The sequence below is a fragment of the Moschus berezovskii genome, chromosome 1 (genome assembly GCF_049115385.1).
Source record: "Moschus berezovskii isolate FMDL1 chromosome 1, NW_MosBer_1.0, whole genome shotgun sequence".
NCBI lineage: Eukaryota > Metazoa > Chordata > Mammalia > Artiodactyla > Moschidae > Moschus > Moschus berezovskii.
In genome coordinates this window covers 306,268-332,140 of record NC_142460.1, presented here as the reverse complement: position 1 = coordinate 332,140, position 25,873 = coordinate 306,268, and the positions used below count along the sequence as shown (strand labels likewise).

Below are 25,873 nucleotides of genomic sequence, written 5' to 3'. Positions count from 1 at the left end.
CACTCAGAGGCGAGAGACAGAGCCTGGCTTGTTCAGACAAAGTGTGCGTCCATGTGAGTGCCAGGGACATGGGATTAATTAGAAGTGGGCTATCTCTAGGCTGATCAGCCACACTGTGAAATTTGAAAGTTATCCTTAAGGCAGTGGACAGCCATCGACAACTTGAGCCAGGGAGCGGTGTGATACTTCTGGCTTTTAAAAAAGATCATGTGGACTGCAGAATGACTGTGGGTTGAAAGCATATATCTTGGCAGCTGGGGGGACAGTTAGAAAGTTCCTGGACTGGCTGTGGTTACGTTATCAGAACAATCAGGAGGTAGTTGGTGTGGACTTGGTGATGAGTTGAACACTAGCAATGAGGGAGAGCCTCTGGCTCAGGCAGTTGGGCTCACGTCCCAGGGAGGGACAGGACTGCATGGGGTGAGTGGAACAAGAGGGCCAAGGTCAGAACATCAGGAGACACAAAGTGTGAGCAGGGTCTGGGCAGAAGAGCTGACAGGGAAGGCCGAGAGCCAAAGATCAGATTAACGGGTAGGAAATTCAGGCGGAGGAGGCACCACTGAAACAAGTAGGCAGAAAATCCAGAGCAGGGGATTCCCTGGTCCTCCAGTGGTTAGGACACCGCACTTCCCCTGCTGAGGGCCCAGGTTCAATCGGTGGTTGGGGAGCTAAGATCCTGCAAGTCATGTGGCATGGCCCAAGTAAGAAAAAGAAAATCCAGGGGAATGAGGCATCATTGAAACAAGTAGGTTTCCAGATGAAATTGGTAGAGCCACAAACCAGCGGGGCCAGCTGAACAGACTGAAAGATTCTGCTGGATTTAGCAGTCAGTGCCCCCCCCGCCCCGCCTTTTATTGGTCTGTCTGAAAGTCACTCAGCTGTGTCTGACTTTTTGCAGACCCGTGGACTGCAGCCTGCCAGGCTCCTCTGTTCATGGAATTCTCCAGGCCAGAATACTGAAGTGGGTTGCCATTCCATCCTCCAGGGGATCTTTTCAACCCAGGGAGCGAACCCAGGTCTCCCGCACTGCAGGCAGATTCTTTGTTGTCTGAGCCTGATTTTTATTGGTCATTGTTATTTTCATTTATTTATGCTTTATTTTTGGCTGGGGTGGGTCTCTGTCCCTTTGCTGGGGCTTTCTCGAGTGGCAGCAAGTGGGGGCTACTCTTCACTGTGGTTCACATGCTTCTCACTGCGATGGTGTCTCCTGCGCCAGAGCACAGGCTTTAGGCGCACGGGGTTCACTAGTTGCAGCACGCAGGCTCAGCAGTTGTGGTGCACTGGCTTGACTGCCCAAGGGCATGTGGAATTTTCCCGGACCAGGGATCAAACCCAGGTCCCCTGCACTGGCAGGCAGATCCTCACCCACAGCACCAGTCCTATCACTCAGACCCCTTTCCTTGAAATGTTCTTAAACAGGAGACACCAATGTGGATCCTCCTGAGGCAACTAGAAGGGATGCAGGCAGAGAACTGCTTCTGGCATCTGGTGTAGTACACTAAAAACCAGACGACTGAGCTTCTAGCTCTAGCTACACAGCTGGTATATTTTCTTACCTGTAAAATATGCTCACCCAGCCTAACCACACAGAACGGTAAAACTCACGGCCCTCTGAAAAACTTAGAATCACTGTTCTGTTACGTTCAAAGCCACTTTTTTTTCAACCACGATTCAGTTCAAAATACAAAAAAACTTTCATAAAGTTTTTAAACAGTTGCAGCAAAGACTTTGAGGCACAAGTTTCTTCCTTTGAGACTGAGTCCTCTTAAAACCAGTGAAACAAAAACAATTCACAACAGAGCTGTTCACTTGGGACACGTTTATCATTTTAGTCAACTTAAGACAAGATTATTTCTTACACATATTCTTCAAACACTTCATAAATTATTTTATCTTGGGTCATGCGCATAAATTCAACTTTAAAAAACATTTTATCTGAAAATTAAGACATTTGCAAAGTGTTAAACAACATGGGCTTAAAATCCAGGAATTAAAGGATCAGTCCTAAAAATTATCGCTTTAAAAGGCAGTCTCCAGAACTCCCTGCGGGTCCAGAGGTTAGGACTCTGACTTTCCACCACAGGGGGAACAGACTGGACCCCTGGTAGGGGAAGTAAAATCCAGCATGTCCTACTCAAAACAAACAAAAACGCAGTCTTCTCGTCCTTCCAATCTAATCTGTTCTGGCTTTGGGGAACACATCCAGATGTATGTTTGTCTTGCCGAACAGAACCTTTAGTGTTTACAGTTTGGCATTTCTGTCACATTAATTTTCCGGTTTTGAATGAGTGAAGTGAGTTTTCTAATTGACGAGCTTGTAACATTCATACAAGAAAACGACAGCCTACCAGACAGCAAATGAGAATAAGACAGGGGGAAAAAAGTTAGCTGCCCAGTGATCTTTAAATCAGTGATTATAAAAGTGAAGGCGTTTGGGAACGCGCAGCTGACAAGAGGATGCCGCGGGAGGCTGAAAAGCAGAGCAGCCACCTCCACCTGCTCAACTGGAAGGAACCTGGAGCGCGGTTCACCCCAAGTCAGCCCTGAGTGGTCCCCACGACCGGACCGCCCAGGTCGGTTCTTCTCGCCGGGCCGCAGCCCGCGTGCCTCCACAGGCATCTGCGCCGCCGGAGGCACCTGGACCGGGGTACCACGCAGCCGCCGTCGGAGAACCGTCCTCCGAGGGGGCGAGTGCAGGCGCCACCGCAGCGCGCCGGGCCGGGGGCACTACCCGGCGAGCCCACCGACGCGTGACCCCGCGGCGCCAAGCCCACCGGGGCCGCCTCTTGTGCGACATGCGCCCCTCTAGCCTCCGCGGCCGCCTCACCTCAGGGCCGCCCGTGGGGCACGCGCACCCCGCCTCGGGCCGGGAGAGGACGCGGACACGGGCGGCGCGGGAGGAAGAACCTCGAGCGGACGCGCGGTAGCGGCGGCGGCCGGGTCCGTCAGGCCCGCCCTCGCCCCGCCCCCCGCGCTGCGCACCTCCCTCGCCCCGCCCCTCGCGGCCCGGTGGCCAATCGTAGCGCCGCGCACGTGACGAGCGCTGCCTGCGATGACCTCATCCCTGGTGTGGGATGACGTCAAATTCAAGATGGATGGAATCACAGCGGCAGCGGCGGCTGCGGCGCGCGCGAGCCGAGTGTGAGCGGAAAGGGGCCTGGCGTCTGCCTCGGGGCTGAAGACCGGTGAGTAACTGTCACGCCCCTCGCTCCAGAAGAACTGCGGGGCCCGTGGGAGGCCATAGCCTCCCCGCAAAACGAGGCCTTTCCTGACGTAACTCTGAGGTGATCTCTCTCCTCCTTTTTCTCTCCGCCAGCCGGTTGCGGGTTCCGAGCGCTTCTGCGCGTGCGCCGGGCACGGCTCTCACCGAGCATGCCCCGAGCTCCCACGTAGCCAATTGTGCCTTCACACTGCGCATGCTCTTTGCCCGCACTTGGCCTCGCCCTCGCTACTGCGCACGCTCCATCCCTCACTGGGCTTCCCTCGCCGGCGGGGCTCCCCTCCGCCGGGCGATTGAGGTACCTTCCGGCCGAGGGCGCGTGCTCCGTGCTGGGCAGGCGTGGAAGCCGGCCGGTGTCCGCCAGGGCGCGCGAGCGTACGCGGAAGCTGGGGTGCCGGGGACCCCGCACCTGCCGCGGCCCGCACCCCCGCCTCACCGCCCCCTCGAGCCCCGCCTGGCGGCCAGGGGCACATCCAACCAGTGACCCAAGTGGACTGCTCTCCCCGCCCCGTCCCCCGACCGACCCCTCCGGGAGGACCCGGTTCCCCCACTTTCCACCGCTGGTCGCGAGTGTCCCTGCTGGAATGCGGATTCCACCCCGCCCCCAATCGAGAAAACTCCAGTCCGCAACCTGGGGAGTTGGCGGGGTGGAGGGGGAATTGAGTCCCGACTGTCGTGCTGGAGACCCCGCCCCGGAGACCTCCTCTGCCGGAGTCCCCGACATATTTTCTCTCATCTCCCAGACCCCTCACTTGGAGCAGGTTCACTGACCCACTACAGAAGAGCATGCCCTTGACCGCAGGAACGCTCCGCGGTCCTGGCCCTTCACCCCAGTTGGTGCGCTCTCAGCCCGCAGCACAGCGTTGCTTCTGGAAGAAGCCCCTCGAGCAGCACCTTAGCGGGCGGGGTGATTTTAGAGACAGGTTCTCCGGCGTAATGGCCTGGCAGTGGGAGGTGGGGGAAGCGTTAACCAGACCCCGCACGGTCTAGCAGCCTAGGGGTCTTGGTGCCGAAGGTCAGGTGCGGCTAGATCTGAGGGCACCAGCGTGTTCAGCAGAGTCCATGAGCGTTCATAACGCTGACCCTGAGTCATCGAGACGGAGCCTGCGTTGTGTACTGGTTCCTTGTTTGGAAGAAAGTGGGTTAATCCATTTTAGATTTCTCATTGACGGTTATTTTCGAGACCTTTTACCCTCTGATGCTTGGAGTAAATCCTTCATCTACCTTAATGAGAATAGTCGTTACATTTGAATTTGAGAATCACTAAATATCGATGTTAAAAGGCACTGGTTTCCTTAAAAATAACGAGGTTTAATTCATTCTTCCTGTTAACTCTATCCCACATTTAATATGCTTCATTCTGTGGAAATAGAAGTTGGAAAGGCTGTTTCCCCCACCTTTGAGGAACTGAAGATGGTTTACGGCAGGGCATATTAGATGTCTAACAGAAGAGGGGCCAAGTTATTGAGAGAGTGTCTGGGTTCGCGGGAGATGACTGAGCAACCATTTCAGTTGGCCCCAACTTCAGTGGGGTTGAGGAGAGCAGACTCTAGAGCTATTTATGAGCAGGGCTTGACCGGCTGGGTCACTGGCTAGGAGGAGAAGAGGTTTATAGTTTGAGAGACCTGCTGGTTGGCAGCATACCAAACTAGAGGGAATATGTGAAGACCAGCAGATGTGGGGGTCCGAGTCAGGATCATAGGTACGGTACTGGACAAGGGGCATATCCTGTAATGGAAGAGTCCTGAGAAGTCTAAGCAGGAGTACAGAGTTTGGAGTCATTGGCCAGTGGGATTTAAGGCCACAGCCACTCATACCACAAGCAAAGATAGCTGCTGCCTGCAACTTTCCCGGCCCAGCCCAGGTCTCGAGCCTTCCTGATGGTTTTGCTCTTTGTCCAGGAGGCACTTGTTGGACTTGCGTGAAGCGTTAGGAATACACAGCTAAAAACAAGGGTTCTTCCTTTCATGGACTCTCATGAGAGGGTAGATGTGGAGGCAGGTAACTTAAAATAGCTATGTTACTGAAGAAGAGATGAGGTGCTGTGGTGGCTTAGGTGGCTGAGCTCCTGGCCAGGAGCCATCTGTGGAGCTTCGCAGAGGCAATGACATTTGGATCTTTCTGTGGAAGTTCTACGAGTGAAGGAAAGGTAAGAAAGACAGTGGGTGGAAACTGCGCGTGGGTAGGTAGGGTAAATGCTCACCTGCATGCTGTCCAGTAGGGGTGGGGAGGTGAACTGTGATCAGAATATGAAGACTCTTGTGTGCCAGTCTGGATAGTTTGGTTGGGTTTTATCTAGGAAGCAATAGAAAAATCGATATAGTATTCTAAAGGGCACTGATGGAACTGGCTCTGCTTTAGGAAAACAAATAAAAGGCACAGTTTCCACTCCTGCATCTAATTAGAGTGTCAGAGTCCAGAAAAATCAACAAATATTTCTTGTTGTGTAAGATACCACGTTGGGCATTGTGAAGAGTGTCAAAAGACATTAAATAGAGTCTTAGACCTTAAATAGCTCACAGTTCTGCTGGGGAACAGACAGCTAACAGTCTGCGGCACTAAAGAAACACTGGAATAAAGCTGGAGTTGAAAGGGGTTTGCTCGATGCAGACAGCAGTGGCCAAGGAAGGTGTGTCCAGTGTAGTGATCTAGGTAGTGTCCAGTGTAGTCCAGCCATAACAGAGCACCACACAGCAGGGGCCTTGAACTCCATTCTGGAGCCTCCAAGTCCAAGATGAAGGCTTTGGCAGGGTTGATTTCTCCTGAGGCCTCTCTGCTCTGCTTCTGGATGGTTGTCTTCTCTGTATTTACAAAGTCTCTCTCTGTCTGTGTCCTTGTCCCCACCTCTTACAGAAACACCATTCACGTTGGGTTAGGGCTCACCCTTAAGGCTTCGTTGTAACTTCTGATCTCTTAGGAGATCCTGTCCCCATATCCACTTACATTCTGAGGTGCTGGGGTTAGGACCCTGTGGGACAGTCCAGCCCATAACTCAAGACTTAATGGAGGAAATGGGCCTTGAGCTGAGCTTGGAAGAGTGAGTGAGGTTCTGCTGAGCAGTGTCGGGGGAGGGGTCAGAGGAGGTCTGGGACATTGCAGATTGGGTAACAGAAGAGGCGAGAGCTGCAGGTCATGTCTCAGAGACAGAGTATCTGAAGCAGGAAGTTATCACAAGGCAATAACTAAAGCAAAGAATTTAAAAAGTAGTTTGAAACCAGATTGATAGAGCCCTGAAGTCCATGTTTTTAAAATTTTGCATTTTAACCTATGGAGAGCCATTTTTTTAATCATTTTATTTCTTTTTACCAAGGTCTTAGGTGTCAGCTAAGCCGTGACATCAAGGCATTTCCCAACCGTCTTCTGCGAACCCTGGTTACTCCCCCAAGTCCTAGCGCCCTGTTTATTTCCTTGTAGCTCTTAACAAAGTCAGAGTTACCTTCTTTGTTTCCTTGTTCACTGTCTGATTTACCCCACAAGAAAGTGGGGGCCTTGTCTGTCCTATGCACCTCTGTATTCCTAATGTCTAATTGCGCCTTGCACATAATAGGAGCTCAGTAAATAAGCTGGATTAGTGATAGTAATACTTAATGCGCACATCCAGGGAATGATCAGAGCTTTGTTTTAAGAAGCCAATCTGGCAGCAGTATTAATAAAAGGAGGATTTGGAGGGCGTGATAGGAAGAACCTAATACCACTTAAAAATGTATTAGGGCCCTTTCGTAACAAGAGCAGAAACTGACAGACCAGCTTAAATAGAAAAATAAATTGACTTTAAAAGTAGAGGGTTGCTCTTGAGGGTGAAGAAAAAAACGAAGAATGGGGTCCGGGAGGATGAAAGCCAGGGTAACTGCAGGGGCCTGGATCGTGGGCACTGTGGGCTGCATTTTCAGGCTGTGACTGAGATGCACCGGCTCTGCTCAGTTCTACCTTTGTTATTCTGAGCCCATTTTCCAAAAGAGAGTTTCCTACCAGGCTTAGCCAGCCCTGAGCGAGGCCCGACAGACCACTCAGCATGGTGCGCTCCAGTGCAAGGAGGACTGGCTGCCCAGAGGCCAGCACCAAACAGGAGGCTGCTTTAGTCGCCAAGGTGCCTTCTCCTGGTCGTGGCCAAGCGCACACCTTTAGACCAGATCAGACCCTCTCTAGGGAGACTGAGCATGTGGGGAAATGGGACCCAAGGCAGTGACATCATTGCTCTCCAAGGGTCAGATCAGCCAGGCCTGCTTTGAAATCCGAGGAGCTGTCGATGGTGTCTGCATTATCTCCAAGTGAGCCATAAGACCTCACCTCAGAGCCGACTTCCTGTCACCATCTCACAGTGAAATCAAGGAGAGTCGGGGCTGAACCCAGAGGTAAGGCTGTGGGGGTGAACAGTGTGTGTGTTTATATTCCAGAGTCAAATGTAGGTGTTTTGTTTTACTGTTTGCTTTGTAGGACTGTATAAGCAATCTCCAACATTCCAAAGCATCGTGTGCCCAGAGTTCAGTTTCACATTAATGTTTTGGATGTAAAGAGATATTTCTCTACAGAACTGGTAGCAAGGGTTTTATGGGCTAGTCTAGGAGCAAATTTGATTTGCAGTGTACCTTTAGCTCTGATGCCAGTCTGGGTGTTAGTCTCCAGAACTCGGAAGCTGGTTGTTGTGAGGTTATCTGGCCCTTCCTCATCTCCCGGCCCTCATCCACCTCCCAGTTTCCTTTTAGCCGAGTGTTAGCTCTGCTTTGCTTTCTTTTGTTTATAGCCCCAGAATGTTCTATAGTCCAAAAGTGCCTACCCTTCCTCCATCTCCTTAAAAATCTTAACTTCCTGCAATTGGTATAAAGAGGGAATTATTTGCATTGAATTAACTTATATTAAGATGTGGATTCTCCGTTTTAGCACACAGTCCCTGAGGACTTTGAGGTGATGGTATGAAGTAGTTTTCTGGAATCCAGTTGTGAAGGGCATTGAAGCTTTTCTAGGGAATTGGAACTTCAGGCCAGGGGCTTCTGGGGTTTGAAGCCCTGGTACTGTTAGTGCATGTTTCTGGGAAATGTCTACAGTACGGTGAAGAGTGGAGTCTGGTAACATAACCATCCAGTGAGCACCGAGTCCCCGTCTTTACTCACATCCCCAGCATTCACTCATCGACCCTCCCAGCCCTGGGCCGAGTTAACTGCTTCCTGAAATCATTCTTCTCATAGCACTTTTTGTATCCTTGTGTGTCTTTCCTACTGTGGAAACTTTTCGGAAAGGAAAAGAAGGATGAAGTCAAGTGCCAGCTTGCAGACAGGAAATACTGTATGTACCGGAAACTTGCAGACACACTGCGTTTGTTGTCCTTCATAAGAATCCCATAGCATGGGCAGCCATTAGTCTCATTGAATGAGTTAAGGAAACTTGTACTCAGGTCGAGTGATCTTTACAAGGTTAGAAACCTAATAGGTGGCAAAGCCAGGATTTGAGACAAGTAGATGACTTTGAAAGTCTTTCCCATGGAGCTGTAGTGACTTCCATGGAGTGTTAACTGTATAAAGATTCTCTCATTTTGAAATATCAGGAAACAACATGGAATAGAAACAATTCAGGCAGAGTTTGGGAAGATTTCTGTTCAAGGATCCAAGTGGTAAGCAAGCCAGTCCTGCTTCAGAGTCTGGTTTTCCTGGGGGATTTCCTCCCAGCTTTTTCCATAGGGAAGGGACCTTTTCTTCCCTGTTTCACCCACTTTTCTTGTAAGAGTGCCAAGATTTCCACTGTGACCGCAGCAGTGGCAGGCGCTCCTGCACTGGGGACTCCGGAAATGAGCAGTGGGAGGGAGGGGCCGAGTCATAGCGCGTGTCTACATCAGAGCCATCAGACCCAGGATGCCCTGTGTGTCCAGAGTTAAAACATACTGAGAGATTAGGGCTTGATAAGTCAGCAGAGTTAGGAAGGAGAAAGTACCTCTGGCACCAAAACTGGCCTTATCTGAGGCCAAAGAGCTGAAAAGGCAGGTGGTTTTGAGAGTTCAGCCTGCATATGCACCAGCCACCAAGGGTGTGATTATCACCCTAATCTTGATTATCTCATGATCCTCAGTAGTCGTGATCCCTGTTATTGCCTGCATTCTTAGTGTAGCATTTTATGTTTTTAGAAATTCTTAGGCTCAGTAAGTATACCTACCGTGTCATGAAAACTCTAAAGTCCACACTGATCATTGTTTGCCGCTAGACCAGGAAGGGGCTACGTTGTTAAGCTTTGATGATTGAATGGAAAGGTGACAGCAAGGGCTTCTGCAAGACGGTGAGGAGTCTGTGCTGCTGTGCCTGTGTGCCCCTCTCACCCCCAGCACCCAGAACCCTTGGTCTGTCTCCTGAAGAGGATGGGAGGGGTCACTGTCCTCCAGTGACGCTGGAAGGGCCTTACTGATGCGCCCAGGGCCTCATGCCTCCACCTGCTCCGCAGCCTCATGACCTACCCTCCCCTCCACGTGTCTTTTGCTCCCCCAGGCACTTGGTCTTGTTTCTGTCTATTGGACACACTGCTCCTGTCCTTGACATGTCCTCCACGCATCCTTCTGCCTCCCACATTTTCTGACTCAAGCTTCTCCAGGAAACTTCTGTTGTGGATGCCTCCCCGACCTTCCTCTCACCTGGACCCAGTGCCTCAGCTCTGCTCCCTGCCGCCTGCGCTTACACACCGGGGTGTGTGAGGGGTCAACTTGTCCTGTTCCCACGCAGGACTGAGAGGCAGGCAGATCCATGCTTGTCAGACTGGCAGCCTCCCTGTCCGGCCAGTTCTCGCACACACCAGACAGGCACCCAGCCACGAGGAGCACGCAGCGTGACGACTAAGAGTGTGGGCTCAGGGGCCAGCTCCCAGCCACACTGCCATCCGAGTGGGTGAGCTTCGGCACACTGCCCCCAGCTCTGGGTGTCTGGGTTCCCTGCTTGGTGAGACAGGGATGATGGCAGTGCCTATTTCAGATGTTTCTGTGAGAACTAAGAGAAGGAACTAGAGGCAGCGTGGTGTGTGGGTGGAGATCTTGCATGGCCTCTGGAGCCAGGTCACCTGGTGAGAGTTCTGCTCTGCTCCTCACTATCTGTGCAGACTTACGCAAGATAACCTCACGTGCCTTGGTTTTCTCAGCTGTAAAATGGGGATCAAATAGTACCACCTCCTTGGGTTGGTGTAAATGATGAGTTTAATAATGTAAACACAAAAGATATTCACAGTAGTATGTTTACAGCAGAGTAAGCCCTCAGGCTTCAGCAATATGTGAACCGTGAACTCCCAGATGTTCAAGCAGGTTTTAGAAAAGGCAGAGGCACCAGAGATCAAATTGCCAACATCCGCTGGATCATGGAGAAAGCAAGAGAGTTCCAGAAAAACATCTACTTCTGCTTCATTGACTATGCCAAAGCCTTTGACTGTGTGGATCACAATAAACTGTGGAAAATTCTGAAAGAGATGGGAATACCAGACCACCTGACCTGCCTCTTGAGAAACCTGTGTGCAGGTCAGGAAGCAACAGTTAGAACTGGCCATGGAACAACAGACTGGTTCCAAATAGGAAAAGGAGTACGTCAAGGCTGTATATTGTCACCTTGCTTATTTAACTTATATGCAGAGTACATCATGAGGAACGCTGGGCTGGAAGAAGCACAAGCTGGAATCAAGATTGCTGGGAGAAATATCAATAACCTCAGATATGCAGATGACACCACCCTTATGGCAGAAAGTGAAGAGGAACTCAAAAGCCTCTTGATGAAAGTGAAAGAGGAGAGTGAAAAGGTTGGCTTGAAGCTCAACATTCAGAAAACGAAGATCATGGCATCTGGTCCCATCACTTCATGGGAAATAGATGGAAAAACAGTGGAGACAGTGTCAGACTTTATTTTTGGGGGCTCCAAAATCACTGCAGATGCTGAATGCAGCCATGAAGTTAAAAGACGCTTACTCCTTGGAAGGAAAGTTATGACCAACCTAGATAGTATATTAAAAAGCAGAGATATTACTTTGCCAACAAAGGTCCGTCTAGTCAAGGCTATGGTTTTTCCCATGGTCATGTATGGATGTGAGAGTTGGACTGAAGAAGGCTGATCACTGAAGAATTGATGCTTTTGAACTGTGGTGCTGGAGAAGACTCTTGAGAGTCCCTTGTACTGCAAGGAGATCCAACCAGTCCATTCTAAAGGAGATCAATCCTGGGTGTTCCTTGGAGGGACTGATGCTAAAGCTGAAACTGCAGTACTTTGGCTGCCTCATGAGATGAGTTGACTCACTGGAAAAGACTCTGATGCTGGGAAAGGTTGAGGGCGGGAAGAGAAGGGGACGACAGAGAATGAGATGGCTGGATGGCATCACCAACTCTATGGACATGAGTTTGGGTGAACTCCGGGAGTTGGTGATGGACAGGGAGGCCTGACGTGCTGTGATTCATGGGGTTGCAGAGAGTCGGACACGACTGAGCGCCTGAACTGAACTGAACTGAAGCCCTCAGGTGTTAGCTGTCGCTCGTGTCTGTCAGCGTCTGGGGGATGGAGTGGAAAATCAGCACGTGGAGGTGTTCTGCTCCAGTGGTTGGGTTTGGACACAGTTAGCTGCTGTTTAAGCAGGGCTCTCATTGATGATTCTAAACGATGGCTAGAGTTAAATGAATAGATTTCAATTCCAAATAATTTTCCTGGACAGTGACTATTCCTCTTAACAACCCAGCTCTCAGTGACTTGCTGCTGCTGCTGCTGCTAAGTCACTTCAGTCGTGTCCAACTCTGTGTGACCCCATAGACGGCAGCCCACCAGGCTCCCCCGTCCCTGGGATTCTCCAGGCAAGAACACTGGAGTGGGTTGCCATTTCCTTCTCCAATGTGTGAAAGTGAAAAGTGAGAGTGAAGTTGCTCAGTCATGTCTGACTCGTAGCGACCCCATGGACTGCAGCCTACCAGGCTCCTCCATCCATGGGATTTTCCAGGCAAGAGTACTGGAGTGGCTTGCCATTGCCTTCTCCGCTCAGTGACTTACTTTTCGCTAATTCCCTGTTTCATCCAAGGAGGATAGAAGCCTGTGGTTTAGGGATTAGAAGCAGTTACTTAGAACAGAAATACAGGTCATGATAATTGGAAGGGAGAGAAAGAAGGAAACTTTTCTGAACAATTAAAAGTGAGAAAAGGTAGGAGTAGGGAGCAGATGGTGTGTGGGTCAGCACTGCTTCCTGTCCAGGGACGCAGAACATCCCACTGATTTCGTCTTCACACAGTCCCTTGATTTTTTCGTTTGGGTTCCCCCAAAAGCAGACCCTGAGACATGGATTCAGATGTAGATGTTTATCTGGGAAGTGATCCCAGAAAGCACAGGAAAGGTTGTAGGGAAAGTGGAGCAGGAAAGGGTGCCCCAAAAGGGTCCATTAAACGACCACGTTCCTTTGCACATTTAGAATATCTAAATTAATTCCAAAAAAAATTCTGCACCAATTTTTCTGTCAAACTTCATCTCAGGTTAAGGACATCCTTCCAGTTCTGGCAGAAACCTTGGAGACATCTTTATCTTATCCCGTTCCTATCCTCTGCAGTCAATCCTTCAGAAATTCTATGGGTATCTTTTATGTCCACTCCTGCCACCCCAGTCCAGGCACCATCCTGTCTGGCGTGTCTCCCTGCTGTGGACTCTCAGCTGGCTTCCCAGCTTGCAGTCTCTCCTGTGCTCCATTCTTTTCAGCATAACCAGAGGAATCTTTCTGAAACAAAATTCAGCTGGTTGTCATTCCTCTGCTCAGAATCTTACAGCAGCTGCCCTAGTAAAGAGTGCAGTCCTTCCAGTGGCCCACCCAGCCCTGCACGATGCCTCCTCATGCTCCTTCAGCCCACTCAGCCCTGCTCCAGCCCTGCTGTCACCTTGTCTTCCCGCTGCCTGTGTGCTGTCCCCTTGGCGATCCTCATGGCCCATCCATGTGTCTTCCAGGCCTCCTCAAATGCAGTTTTGTTGAATGAGTGAGTAAGTGAGTGATATGTGAAGTTCTGGTGTGATCTGTAATGTGTTATAAGTGCTGAATAAATGGTGGCAATTATGGTTTTCTCTTTAATTCTCACAGTAACATTATTAATACTATTGTTGTTTTAGGTGGGAAAACTGAGGCTCAGAGAGCTCTCGAGCATTAGCCTAGAGCAGTGCTGTGCTCAGTCACTCAGTCATGTCCAACTCTTTGCAACCCCATGCACTGCAGCCCGCCAGGCTCCCCTGTCCATGGGGGTTCTCCAGGCGAGAACACTGGAGTGGGTTGCCATGTCCTCCAGGGGATCTGGAGCACTGACATTTAAACTGTATTAACTCTGAACTGCAGGAAGGAATATATTGTACAGTCAGCCCTCCATAGCCATGGCGTTCACATCCATGGACTCAGTCAACTGCAGATGGAAAATATTCAAAAAGAAAAAAATCCAGGTAGTTCCAAAGTGCAAAACTTGAGTTTGCTGCTCACCAGCAACTATCTATCATTTACATCATGTTAGGTATCATTGATGTAAGCATCTAGAGATGATTTAAAGTGTTTGGGGGGATATGCATAGGTTATATGCAAATACTGCACCATTTTTATAGGAACTTGAGCGTCTATGGATTTTGGTGTCCATAGGGCCTGGAACCATCCCTCTGTGGATACTGAGGGATGACTACATCAATTTTAAATTGATTTTAAGGAACCCTTTTGGAAAGTACTTGTCAAGACTTTTGATTTTGCATCGCCTGAGCATCTCTGTCCCTGGGGCAACATCTGAACTAGCTGTCTCAAAAATTATTTGTACTAAAAATAGTGCTCAGAATGCAGCTGAGTTATGAGTGTGGCATTTATAAGCCTATTTTTTTTCTCTGCTGACCTCTGTAAATGATGGCGGATTTCTTTGCACATAATTAGATGTGTGAGTACAGTGTAGTAGGATTAAGGAAGAAATTTAAATGGCTATCAGAAAAAAAGAAGAGAAAATGTCTCTCTCAGGTACTCACCATCAAGGTGAAATGATGCCAGGCAAGACTGAACAGCAACTCGGCGCAGGTTGACCGAGGCAGTTATCTGTGTACAAGCTACAGGCTCCGAGCTTCATCCCTGGAAGCAGAGCCTTGGCTCTGCCAGTCAAGTCGAGTCAGCACCACAGCAGGGAGCCAGGGCATCAGGGAGGGAGACCTGGGGCCACCAGACACTGGTCACCCCAGGTGGCAGCCTCTGTGGCTTCTGCCGAAGACCACAGAAGACTGTCAGTTCAGTCACTTAGTTGTGTCTGACTCTTTGCGACCCCTGTGCACAAGAGCACAGCAGGCCACCCTGTCCATTACCCGCTCCCGGATCTTGCTCAGACTCGTGTCCATCAAGTCGGTGTAGCCATCCAGCAGTCTCATCCTCTGTCTTCCCCTCGTCCTCCTGCCTTCAAACTTTCCCAGCATCAGGGTCTTTTCCAGTGAGTCACTTCTGCACATCAGGTGGCCAAAGGATTGGCGTTTCAGCTTCAGTACTTCAGTGAATATTCAGGACCGATCTCCTTTAGGATTGACTGGTTTGATTTCCTTGCAGTCCAAGGGACTCTTAAGAGTCTTGTCCAACACCACAGTTCAGAGGCATCAATTTTTCAGTGCTCAGCTTTCTTTATAGTCCAACTCTCACATCCATACATGACTACTGAAAAAACCATAGCTTTGACTAGATGGACCTTTGTGGGCAAAGTAATGTCTCTGCTTTTTAATACACTGTCTAGGTTTGTCATAACTTTTCTTCCAAGGAGCAAGTGTCTTTTAATTTCATGGCTCCAGTCACCACCTGCAGTGATTTTTGGAGCCCAAGAAAATAAAGTCTGTCACTGTTTCCATTGTTTCCCCATCTGTTTGCCAAGAAGTGATGGGACCAGATGGCATGATCTTAGTTTTCCGAATGTTGACTTTTAAGCCAACGTTTTCACGCTCCTCTTTCACTTTCATCAAGAGGCTCTTTGATTCTTCTTCACTTTCTGCCATAAGGGTGGTGTCATCTGCATATCTGTGGTTATTGATATTTCTCCCAGCAATCTTGATTCCAGCTTGTGCTTCATCCAGCCCAGCATTTCTCATGATATACTCTGCATATAAGTTAAATAAGCACAGTGACAATATACAGCCTTGACATACTCCTTTTCCTATTTGGAACCAGTCTGTTGTTCCATGTCCAGTTCTAACTGTTGCTTCTGGACCTGCATACAGATTTCTCAAGAGGCAGGTATGGTGGTCTGGTATTCCCATCTCTTTCAGAATTTTCCACAGTTTGTTGTGATCCTCACAGTCAAAGGCTTTGGCGTAGTCAATAAAGCAGTAGATTTTTTTTTTTTTTTGGAACTCCATTGCTTTTTCGATGATCCAGTGGATGTTGGCAATTTGATCTTTGGTTCCTCTGCCTTTTCTAAATGCAGCTTGAACATCTGGAAGTTCTCTGTTCACGAACTGTTGAAGCCTGGCTTGGAGAATTTTGAGCATTACTTTGCTAGCCATGTGAGATGAGTGCAATTGTGCGGTAGTTTGAGCATTCTTTGGCATTACCTTTCTTTGGGATTGGAATAAAAACTGACCTTTTCCAGTCCTATAGCCACTGCTGAGTTTTCCAAATTTATTGTCATGTTTAGTGCAGCACTTCAACAGCATCATCTTTTAGGATCTGAAATAGCTCAACTGGAATTCCATCACTTCCACTAGCTTTGTTCATAATGATGCTTCCTAAGACCCACTTGACTTCTCATTCCGGATGTCTACCTGTAAGTGAGTGATCATACCATCGTAGTTATCTGGGTCGTGAAGATCTTCTGTGTATTCTTGCCATCTCTTAATATCTTCAGCTTCTGTTAGGTCCCTATCATTTCTGTCCTTTATTTTGCCCATCTTTGCATGAAATGTTCCCTTGGTATCTCTAGAGGGGTACTGAGAGGCTGTTGACCAACTTGACCAGAGGCTGGGTAGCCAGCAAAAGCTGATCCTTTGAAGCTGGAGGAGAACCTGCAGGTGTGCTGGGTGCCATGTCTGTGTATCGATAGTTGGCCCTCTAGAGAATGGTAAGACTCTCTGAACAATCTTAGTTACTCTGAATCCATTTTATATTAAAAATACATGTCTTAAGTATTTTAAAGAAGAGATGGCATTGTAAAACCAGCCCAAAGAGATGAGATATTACGGCAGCAGCTGCCTGAGAGAACAATTTGGAGAGTCAAGCATCGTCTCTGTGTGAAATGGCTTCATCTTCATCAGGAGTTAATGTAGACACTTTTATTCTGAATTAAATGTCTAGTAACCCTGCAGTTTGTGAAAATTAATGGCACATTTGTCAAGTCCTTACCAGATATGAGATACAGGCTCATGTAATTTTCAGAGCAGCCTTAAAGGAGGGCACAGTTGTTACCGTCTCATGTGAGGGACCTGAATCCCAGATACTAGTTGACCACGAGGGCGGAGCCAACACCCAACCACTAGGCCTTGAGATCTCACCTATAGACTTGAAGAGTCTCAGTGAAATCTCAAGCAGACCCTTTACCCCTTAGGTTTAGAATTAGTTTAATTCAGTTTAGCTCCAGGCTAAAGTTTCCATTGTGCTATTGTCGAAAGTGTAATTTGGTAAGAATTAGTATTTGGATTACATGGTGTTCTGCATAAGAAACTAAAGAAACTTTTCTATATGATATTTCTAACTTTTTAAAAACACTTTGATGCAGTAGTATTTAGTTAAATGATTTCTTTCTAAATTCTTATCTGTTTTTTGCAACCTTTACAGCCTACTGTTAATTCACATTGTGTTTAATCATATCCAGTAATAAAACTGTTTCCTTTCAGAATTGTTGACTTTATAGGGTTTGGTGGCTCAGAGGTTGAAGCATCTGCCTGCAATGCGGGAGACATGGGTTTGATCCCTGGGTCAGGAAGATCCCTTGGAGAAGGAAATGACAACCCACTCCAGTATTCTGGCCTGGAGAATCTCATGGACGGAGGAGCCTGGTGGGCTACAGTCCACAGGGTCACACACAGTCGGACACGACTGAGTGACTTCACTTTCACTTTCACTATATACTTACTCTGTGATCTAATAAGGAATAGAATTAAGCATCAAATGCATAAGGGCCCTAAATAATAAACCTTGTTTTCAAATATTGCTTCTCTACATACCTGCCAAGTTCTAGCTGCCCTTGCGATGTATGAAATGCTTGTTACAGAGACTTAGTTCCTCAAGTTTGTCAGTTTTAATGATCAATGACCTACTTAAGCCGTGATACTTGTTTCTTTGTATTTTTGTGTTATTTAAATAAGATTGTTCATCCAGAAAGTTTTTGTCAAGCCACAGTCTGCTAAATATTGACACTGGTGAGAAGACAGCGGCTGTTCCCTGCCCTTGAGGAGCCCTCACCTGGGGGAGCATCCCACAGCCTTGTTCACAGTGACTTTATCTGTCTTTCAGATAAGGCCGAGCATGGAGGGGCTGCTGCACTACATCAACCCAGCACACGCCATCTCTCTCCTCAGCGCCCTCAATGAGGAGCGACTCAAGGGGCAGCTGTGTGATGCGCTCCTGATCGTGGGTGACCAGAAGTTCCGAGCTCATAAAAACGTCCTGGCTGCCAGCAGTGAATACTTCCAGAGTTTGTTCACCAACAAGGAGAACGAGGCGCAGACTGTATTCCAGTTGGACTTCTGTGAGCCGGATGCTTTCGACAATGTGCTGAACTACATCTATTCCTCGTCTCTGTTCGTGGAGAAGAGCAGCCTGGCTGCCGTGCAGGAGCTCGGCTACAGCCTGGGCATCTCCTTCCTGACCAACATCGCCTCCAAGGCGCCCCAGGCCCCCTTTCCCACGTGTCCCAACAGAAAGAAGACTTTCACCGAGGACGAGGAGAACAGTTCTCAAAAGAGAAGCGTCATCGTCTGTCAGAGCAGGAACGAAACCCTCGGGAAAGCCGGGAGTCAGAACACCCCTGAGCTGAGCCACCCTCCCCGGCCCTCCCCTGGCATCGCGGTCAAGGCAAACACCAGTAAGCCCCCCGGCCCCAAACCCACGGAGCCCCCGCACCATGTGGCCCCAGCTGAAAAAATCTGGCCGAAAGATGGCCCCGCGGTTCTGGCTAGGCCGCCAGAGCTCGCCGGGCCTTCGGAGGAGCCAAGCCGGGGCAGCCTGGCAAAGCGGGCCGTGGCACCGCCTTCGAAGCCCCCGCTGGACCGGGTGGTCGTGGACGAAAGGCCAGGCGCCAGCGCCCTGCTTCCCAAAGGCGTGGCCGTGGAGCTGGCGCTGCGTAGCCCGCGGCCGCCCGTCCTGTCCCTGCGGGGCTCGCCTGAGACGCCCTTCCTGCTGAAGGAGGGGGGCCGGGGCAGCGGGCTGGGCGAGGACCGGAACCTGCTGTATTACTCTAGGCTGGGGCTGGTCATCCCAGCTGGGGCGCCGGCACCCGGGGCCCAGGGTGTGGACCGCAGCGGCCCGCTCGTCAAGAGCCTCCTGCGCCGGTCGCTGTCCATGGACAGCCAAGTCCCTGTGTACACGCCCACTGCCGAGCTTCCGCCTCCCCCAGGCGCAGGCTCGGGCGATGTGGCAGGCAGCGTGCTCTGCGCCTTCTCTTCTCAGAGGCCGCCAGCCAAGGATGGGGGCGAGACGGCGACCCCCGACACCCGGGCCCCTGCCCCGCAGCCTCACCGCCTCAGGTCCTTCAGCGCCTCTCAGCCGGCTGAGCAGCCAGGGGCACCCCCGGGGCCGGAGGTGCAGGTCAAGGCCGAGCCGCGCAGCCCCCCAGAACCATGCGACATCATTCGCGTCACCGTGGGGGATGCCGCGGCCGCCACGAGAGACCTGGCCCTACAGACAGAAGACGACCGGAAAGACCCCAGCAGACTCCCGGCCAAGAGGCGGTTCCAGACGGACAGGAGGCTGCCGGCCAAGCAGCCCAAGGCTGAGAGCCCAGGCTCACCCGGCTCGGGGGACCCCCGCGAGGAGGGCTCGAGCCCATCTGCCCTCCAGGCCGACTTCCCAGGCTCTGACTTAAACAAAGACGAATTCGGTGAGTTGGAGGGCACGAGACCAAACAAAAAGTTTAAATGCAAACATTGCCTTAAAATCTTTAGATCCACGGCGGGCCTGCACCGGCACGTGAACATGTACCATAACCCAGAGAAGCCCTACGCCTGCGACATCTGCCACAAGCGCTTTCACACCAACTTCAAAGTGTGGACGCACTGCCAGACGCAGCACGGTGTGGTGAAAAATCCGGCTCCAGCCGCGAGCTCCCACGCCGTCCTGGACGAAAAGTTCCAGAGGAAGCTCATTGATATTGTGCGAGAGCGGGAGATCAAGAAGGCGCTGATCCTGAAGCTGCGGCGCAGCCGGCCGGGCTTCCAGGGCCCTGGTGGCTCCCCAGCACAGGTCCTCAAGCGGGGCCTGCGCTCCCGGGCCAAGGGCGCGTATGTGTGCACGGCCTGCGGGAAGGCCTACCGCTTCCTCTCCCAGCTCAAGCAGCACGTGAAGATGCACCCAGGGGAGAAGGCTCTTGGGGCTGCCAGGGCCGCGCGGCCCAGGGAGCGCGTGGCCCCCGGGGGCGCAGCGGGCAGCCCGGAGCTCTATCTGTGCCGCCTCTGTAACGCCAAGCTCTCTTCTCTCCTAGAGCAAGGCAACCACGAGCGCCTGTGCCGCACTGCTACCGTGTGCCCCTACTGCAGCCTCAGGTTCTTCTCGCCCGAGCTCAAGCGCGAGCACGAGGGCAAGTGCGAGTTCCGCAAGCTCACGTGCCTGGAATGCATGCGCACCTTCAAGTCGGCCTTCAGCATCTGGCGGCACCAGGTGGAAGTGCACAATCAGAACAGCATGGCCCCGGCCGCCGGCACCTCCCCACCCCGGCCTGACCTCAACGGCGAGGCCACTGGCCCTGCCCGGCCCCCTGTCCTGCCCGAGCCTGGCCGAGCTGACCACGCGGCCACTGCCGCCAAAGACGACCCTGCGGGGGGTGGCCGCGGCCCTGAGCCTGTGAACTTTGACTCCGAAGACTCCACCTGCCTTCCCGAGGACCTCAGCCTCTCCAAGCCGCTGAAGATCCAGGTCAAAGAGGAGCCGCCGGAAGAGGCAGAGGAGGAGGCGCCCGAGGCCGGAGCGGCCCCCAAGGATCTGTGGCCCTGCGAGAAGTGCGGCAAGACCTTCCCGGCACCTAAGCAGCTGGAGCGGCACCAGGAGCTGCTGTGCTCCGTGAAGCCCTTCATCTGCCACGTCTGTAACAAGGCTTTCCGCACCAACTTCCGGCTCTGGAGCCACTTCCAGTCCCACATGGCCCAGGCCTCCGAGGACCCTGCGCACCGGGAACCCGAGGCTGGCCCGGGTCCCGCAGGCTCCCCATCACCGCCCCCGCTGCCCCCACCGCTGCCCAAGATCCAGCCCCTGGAGCCCGACAGCCCTACAGGCCTGCCCGAAACCCCCACTCCCACCACCGACAAGCTATTCGCTCCCCGAGAGTCAGACACGCTGTTCTACCATGCACCCCCGCTCTCCGCCATCACTTTTAAAAGACAGTTCATGTGTAAACTCTGCCACAGGACATTCAAGACGGCCTTCAGCCTCTGGAGCCACGAGCAGACCCACAACTGAAAGACTTCTCAGCCCTGGAGACAAGCGCTGGTCTCCAGACTTCAGCCCGAATAGTGAACTGTGTCATAAGAAACAAAATATTTTTTAAAAAAGAATAATAATGGTTGCAAATTATTATGCTTGAATTAAGTTTGAGGTAAAATGATGTTAATGAGAAATGTCCTCACTCAACCTAGGAAAACTCCCCAAAGCCTTGTGCTTCTGGACCTCACAGTAATGCCTTTGTTACTGTGGAAGTTTGCTCTTGGTTGTTTGCATGGTTCCTCATCCCATGGTGTCAGTATAATCTACTTGAGGTGGTTTGGTTTTTTCTTACTGATTTTCAGTTATTGAAACACTATGAAAGTATTTCTTCTTTAGATTCTATGAAGAAACCTAAGTTCGTACATCTTAGCCATGTTCTCAAATCCAAACATATCAGAACAAAGTGGAGTAGTTTGCAGTATTAAGATCCTAGAGTACTTCAGCAATAAAATTGAAAAAAAAAAAAGATAAACCTCAACTTTAATAAGATATATCCTGACACTTGATAAAAATAAATATTTGGTATTTTGTGGTTATTTAGAACCTTTTTTGTACGAAAATTGTGAGAAATTTAAATCAGCAATAGTAATACTTAGGTTTATATAAAATAATAAAAAACTTGCTCTTGGGTCATTTCATATAATTAGTGATGGAAGACTCAGGAAAGGAAAGCATGGAGATTTCTGGAAGCCCTCCACCTTGGTTTCCAAAGCTTTGGTGGTGGTGGGCGTGGTGGTCAGAGCACCCACCAGGGCCCTGAATTCAGACCAGCATCAAGGGGCTGTGCAGGTTTGCTTCCCCTGGTTTGTGCCATCACAGATTGATACTGCATGTATTGGGGACAGAAAACAGCATACGGCACAGATTTTGAATTTAATGTTAGTATAACAGGTAAAGTCAGAACATGTACTTACAGAGCACCCCCCAGAGTGAGTGCAGCTGCTCTAAATCCCGAATTACTGTTCACTTTCAGAGACTTGAAGCAGAGGGAGGAGCTACACCGCAGTCTCCACACCCTTTTCAAGAACAACCTGTACAGTCATTAGTTTTCCTGCTTCTTTGTATTGTGATTTCTGTTAGGAGTTTTTGGAGTTTACAGTGGTAAAATGTCCATAGTGGAGCCATCCTTCTTTAAGGGACTGCTGAATATTTCATAAATATATATGAAAGTCCTCTCAAGGGTCCAAAATTAGTTTCTGCTACTTATTTTGGCCCATAGCGCTTGGGCTTCTTTTTTTGCTTTCCTATGTTGTATAAGTTGTAATTTAAAGCCTTTGAGTCAGTATAATCCAGAGTTCACTGGGATGTTTAAAAAGGAAAAGAATTTTATTTCATTGGCAGGGGTGATACATAAAAGTGAGATACATAACAGTAGGAATATTGTCAAAACCCCTAAATTCTTTCAAAGTAATGATGGACCTTGATGGTAAAGCCTCCAAGTTTATTCATTTTTTTGCAAGCTCTTCTTTCAGATAAGAAAATCAACTACTGTGACTGAGAAATACTCTACTGAGCAGTTAAACTAGTCCTCTGGCAGAAGTCTGCTCATAGTCTCATAGCACGCATTCCATACCAATAGCTGGAAAGAGAGTCTTACTTTTTTATTGAAACCCACGCATTTTTATAAAGTTCTAATTGACTTCGTACATTGTAGAAACTACATAAGAAATTTTGCCTTTTATTCTTTCATTTGGAAACTATCAAAAGTCCCCAAATATGGTTACTTCCTATTTTTGTTCTTAAATTTGATGGAGAAAATAAAGTTAAGTTGCCATTATTGATTATTGCCATCTTTAGATTTCCTTGAACAAACCTATGTGTTTTAAAGACAGATCAAGAGCATGTGGTTTTCTGTGAAACATTAGGATAGATTTACTATTCGTTGAATTCATTCCCTGCATAATGTGGTATTTCTTACTCTGAAACACCCTGGTAGCTATCACTTCAAAAGAAGACAGTTCCCTTCAGAGTAATGCTTACTTATGGCTGCTGGAGGCTGGGTGGATAATTCCCTGATACATGGGATCTTGGCATTGTAAACTCAGTATCCCAGGACTTGAACCTTTATGCTACATTTTTGAAGATTTTTTAATAACATTAATTAGTAAAAAAATATTTTTGATCTAAATATAAGCTCTGCATATCTGTTAGATTTTAAAAATTGCCAGTGTTTTGTCTTGTCCACATTTTTGTCTAGGCAAGAAACATAAGTTTTCAAATAAAATTTTGAACCAAAAACATTTATAATGCAGTTCTGGTTTTTCTATTACTTTTTATACTGTACCTTAAAAGCATTAGGCTTGGAAGAGTTTATTTTGGTGGTCAAAAAAATAGGCTTCCTCTCATTTGACTATTTTAAATGTTAAGATGTAAAATAATGAAAGATAGATTGCTTTATGCAGTAAAGTGTTTTTTTAAGAATGTTTAACTCAGCAAGTGGGCAAATACTTGGTATAAGACAAGTTGGTCTTTTCATACTGAAATGCGTTAGCTAGGAAAGATATTCTTGAAAATCTTTTTTTTTTTTCTGATTGTAATTAATTTTGGGAAATGTAGAAAGCTCCTTACTTCTTTGTACGTATTCAGGATGCCTGCCTTTTTATGCAATTGTGGAAAGAATGTCAGATGTTTTAATATATTCTTTGTTAATCTGAAAACTTGTTATCTGATCATTTTCTTCATTTGGGGGGAGGGAGGAACACCCCAAAAAGGGCATTTTTATCAAAATAAATAATGGAGATAACAAATCTTGTACATTTTTATAGTAAAAATATTTAAAGAGTAAGAGACTATTCACTTTTAGAACTGGTTATGGTTAATATGCATTTATAACTTTGTCAAAATATACAACCAACAGTTTGACAGTGATGTTGTCTGCATCTGTAGGGAGATGGATGTGGTTCCTGGTTTTCTGTTTGGGAACAGATCATCCCAGCCTTCTCTTAAAAAATATAACCCCAGCACTTAATCGGTGATATCTGGTCCACACACAGCACCCATGGGTGCTAAGAGTAGGAACTGAGACCGGAATAAAATGTGCCCTTCAGTGGAGAAAAGAGGTGTGTTCAGGCCAACCCTGTGGTCGGATAAGGGAGGGACAGGAATGGACTGGTCCAAGTCAGCCTTTGTTCCCTCAAACTCTGTGTGTGTGTGTACAACCATAATCCGAAACTTCAGTGTGTGTGTGTGTGTGTGTACAACCATAATCTGGAACTTCAGAAAGTAAAATTATTTTCGTTTCTTACTGCAAAAATAATTACATGTCATTTGTAACAGGTTTCTTTATAAATTGCACTAATTAATATTGGAATGTTACAAGTCAGTTTATCAATTTCTGAAGTCTCTTTGATGTTTTTTGCAATAATTGTGAAAAGCATTATTGATTTCAATAGTGCTAGCACATATTCATTAATAAGTTCTTTAACACTGGCTATTTTTAAGTTTTACACATAGTTTTTTCTCATGTGGCTTTAGCACTTTAAGGAGTTTGGCGTTTGCATAGTTTTTGGTGTGCTTCCCGGGTATGCGCCAGGGCGTCACGTCGCCACGTGACTGGAGAAAACTCATGGTCTGTCTTTAGATTCTGGAGGAGAAAAAATGAGTCAATGTCAGGTTTCTAAAAATTTCATTTAGAGGCAGTCATTTGGGAACCAAAGTATTTTACTGTATATCTTTAAAAGCATTGAATTCAGTGCTCTTTAGTCATTTATTCGTGCTGTCCAGATTTTCCACAAAGTTATACTTGGTTAATTTGCAAAAGTGATAATTTCTTCTTGACATTAATCCAAGACTGTTTCAAATTTTTTATTGAATAAATGCTTATTGCTAAAAGAACAACAAATGTGGTTTTATAACTGTGTATTTTGTTTCATATGCCTCAGCAGAGAAATCATTGTTCAATTTTATTTAGGAATAAGCTTTTTTGGACTGAAAATTCATAGTAAAATAGGATTCTATCTAATGTTAAGCCATCGCTTCTTTGTATCCAGTTGTCTGTTTACTTTGCTTAAATCTCAACTAAGATTGAGTCGAGTCAATAAATTTGTACTGTATTTTGTTTTGAGTTGTGGTCTCATTGGTATGTTTTGGACTTGAATGATACAGTAGTTTATGGAAGCCGAGATAAAGCCCTTCCTTCTCCTTGGGGAGTGTGAGTAGCCATCCACATAAGAGCTGTGAGAGAGATTTCATCTCCCCACTGCTCCAGGTGGCTTGTAAAGCTTAAGTTATTCGGGCACCACAGGTGCATAATAAAACCCCATAAGCGGAAGTCTTTGCCTGTCCACCTTTTTCTTTACTGTCCAGATGGGTAGTTTTTACTGTGATTGTGGGGATAAATGCATAAAAAAGGACATGTTTAGCACCCAAGTTTTATTTCACGTTTTAAGGGATTCCACATAGCATCTTTTGTCATTCTAATCAGGCTCTTCCAGAACACCCAAGGTGTGCTCCCTCTAAAAGATGTTAACCTAAGTGAAGAGCTGGGGTGATCAAGGCCAGTTCCCTTCACCTGGGCTTGCCCTCACCTCTTCTCAAAGTTTTGTTTTCCCTGCCTGACACCAGACTAGCTTTTCTAGGGATCCTCTGCCTAAAAGTTATGAACACACGGCACCAGGTGTAAGTAGTTTAATCTTTATTTTAATCCACTTTATCCCTGCTGTTCAATTTGCCTCCGAATATTGTTTCCTTAAAAAAAAAAAAAAAAAAAAAGCTTAGGTTTGCTCTTTGTTCATAGTAATCACAGGCTTCCTGAAGTTGGCACAGTGACACTCCTGTTGCATCCTTGGTCTTGGGCACAAACTCAACAGACTCTTGTGGTGGCAAAACCATGACATTACATGTCTCCAACATGTAACACTTCCCTGGCTGGAGGCCCAAATCTTGGCCCTGTGAACCATGGAAGTGGAGTGGCAAGTATACCTCCTACAAGGCACTTGTCTGGAGAAAATGATTCCACATGTTGTCACAGAAGCACTTTAAATAGAAAGCTTGCTGTAGCATGAACTTGGCTATCACAAACCGCCATCAGCCCCCAACCCTGGGGTAGAGTCCCTGGGCCCCTTTGTT

General features: G+C 48.3%; 1 protein-coding gene across 3 annotated transcripts; it reads left to right on the top strand.

Annotated features, from left to right (window-relative positions):
* Positions 1-3,007: 3,007 nt before the first annotated feature.
* Positions 3,008-25,165, top strand: ZBTB21 (zinc finger and BTB domain containing 21). 3 transcript variants are annotated; one of them, XM_055414417.2, is made up of 3 exons: positions 3,008-5,369; positions 7,424-7,572; positions 17,627-25,165. In XM_055414417.2, exon 3 carries the CDS (start codon positions 17,639-17,641, stop codon positions 20,780-20,782), a length of 3,144 nt encoding a protein of 1,047 aa, XP_055270392.2. In that variant the 5' UTR covers positions 3,008-5,369; positions 7,424-7,572; positions 17,627-17,638; the 3' UTR covers positions 20,783-25,165. The 3 variants fall into 3 exon arrangements, with proteins under 3 accessions (XP_055270392.2, XP_088690735.1, XP_055270383.2); XM_088834609.1 differs by having other exon boundaries at positions 3,008-7,572; positions 17,627-19,211; positions 19,812-25,164; XM_055414408.2 differs by lacking the exon at positions 7,424-7,572 and having other exon boundaries at positions 3,008-3,185.
* The last annotated feature ends 708 nt before the right edge of the window (positions 25,166-25,873 follow it).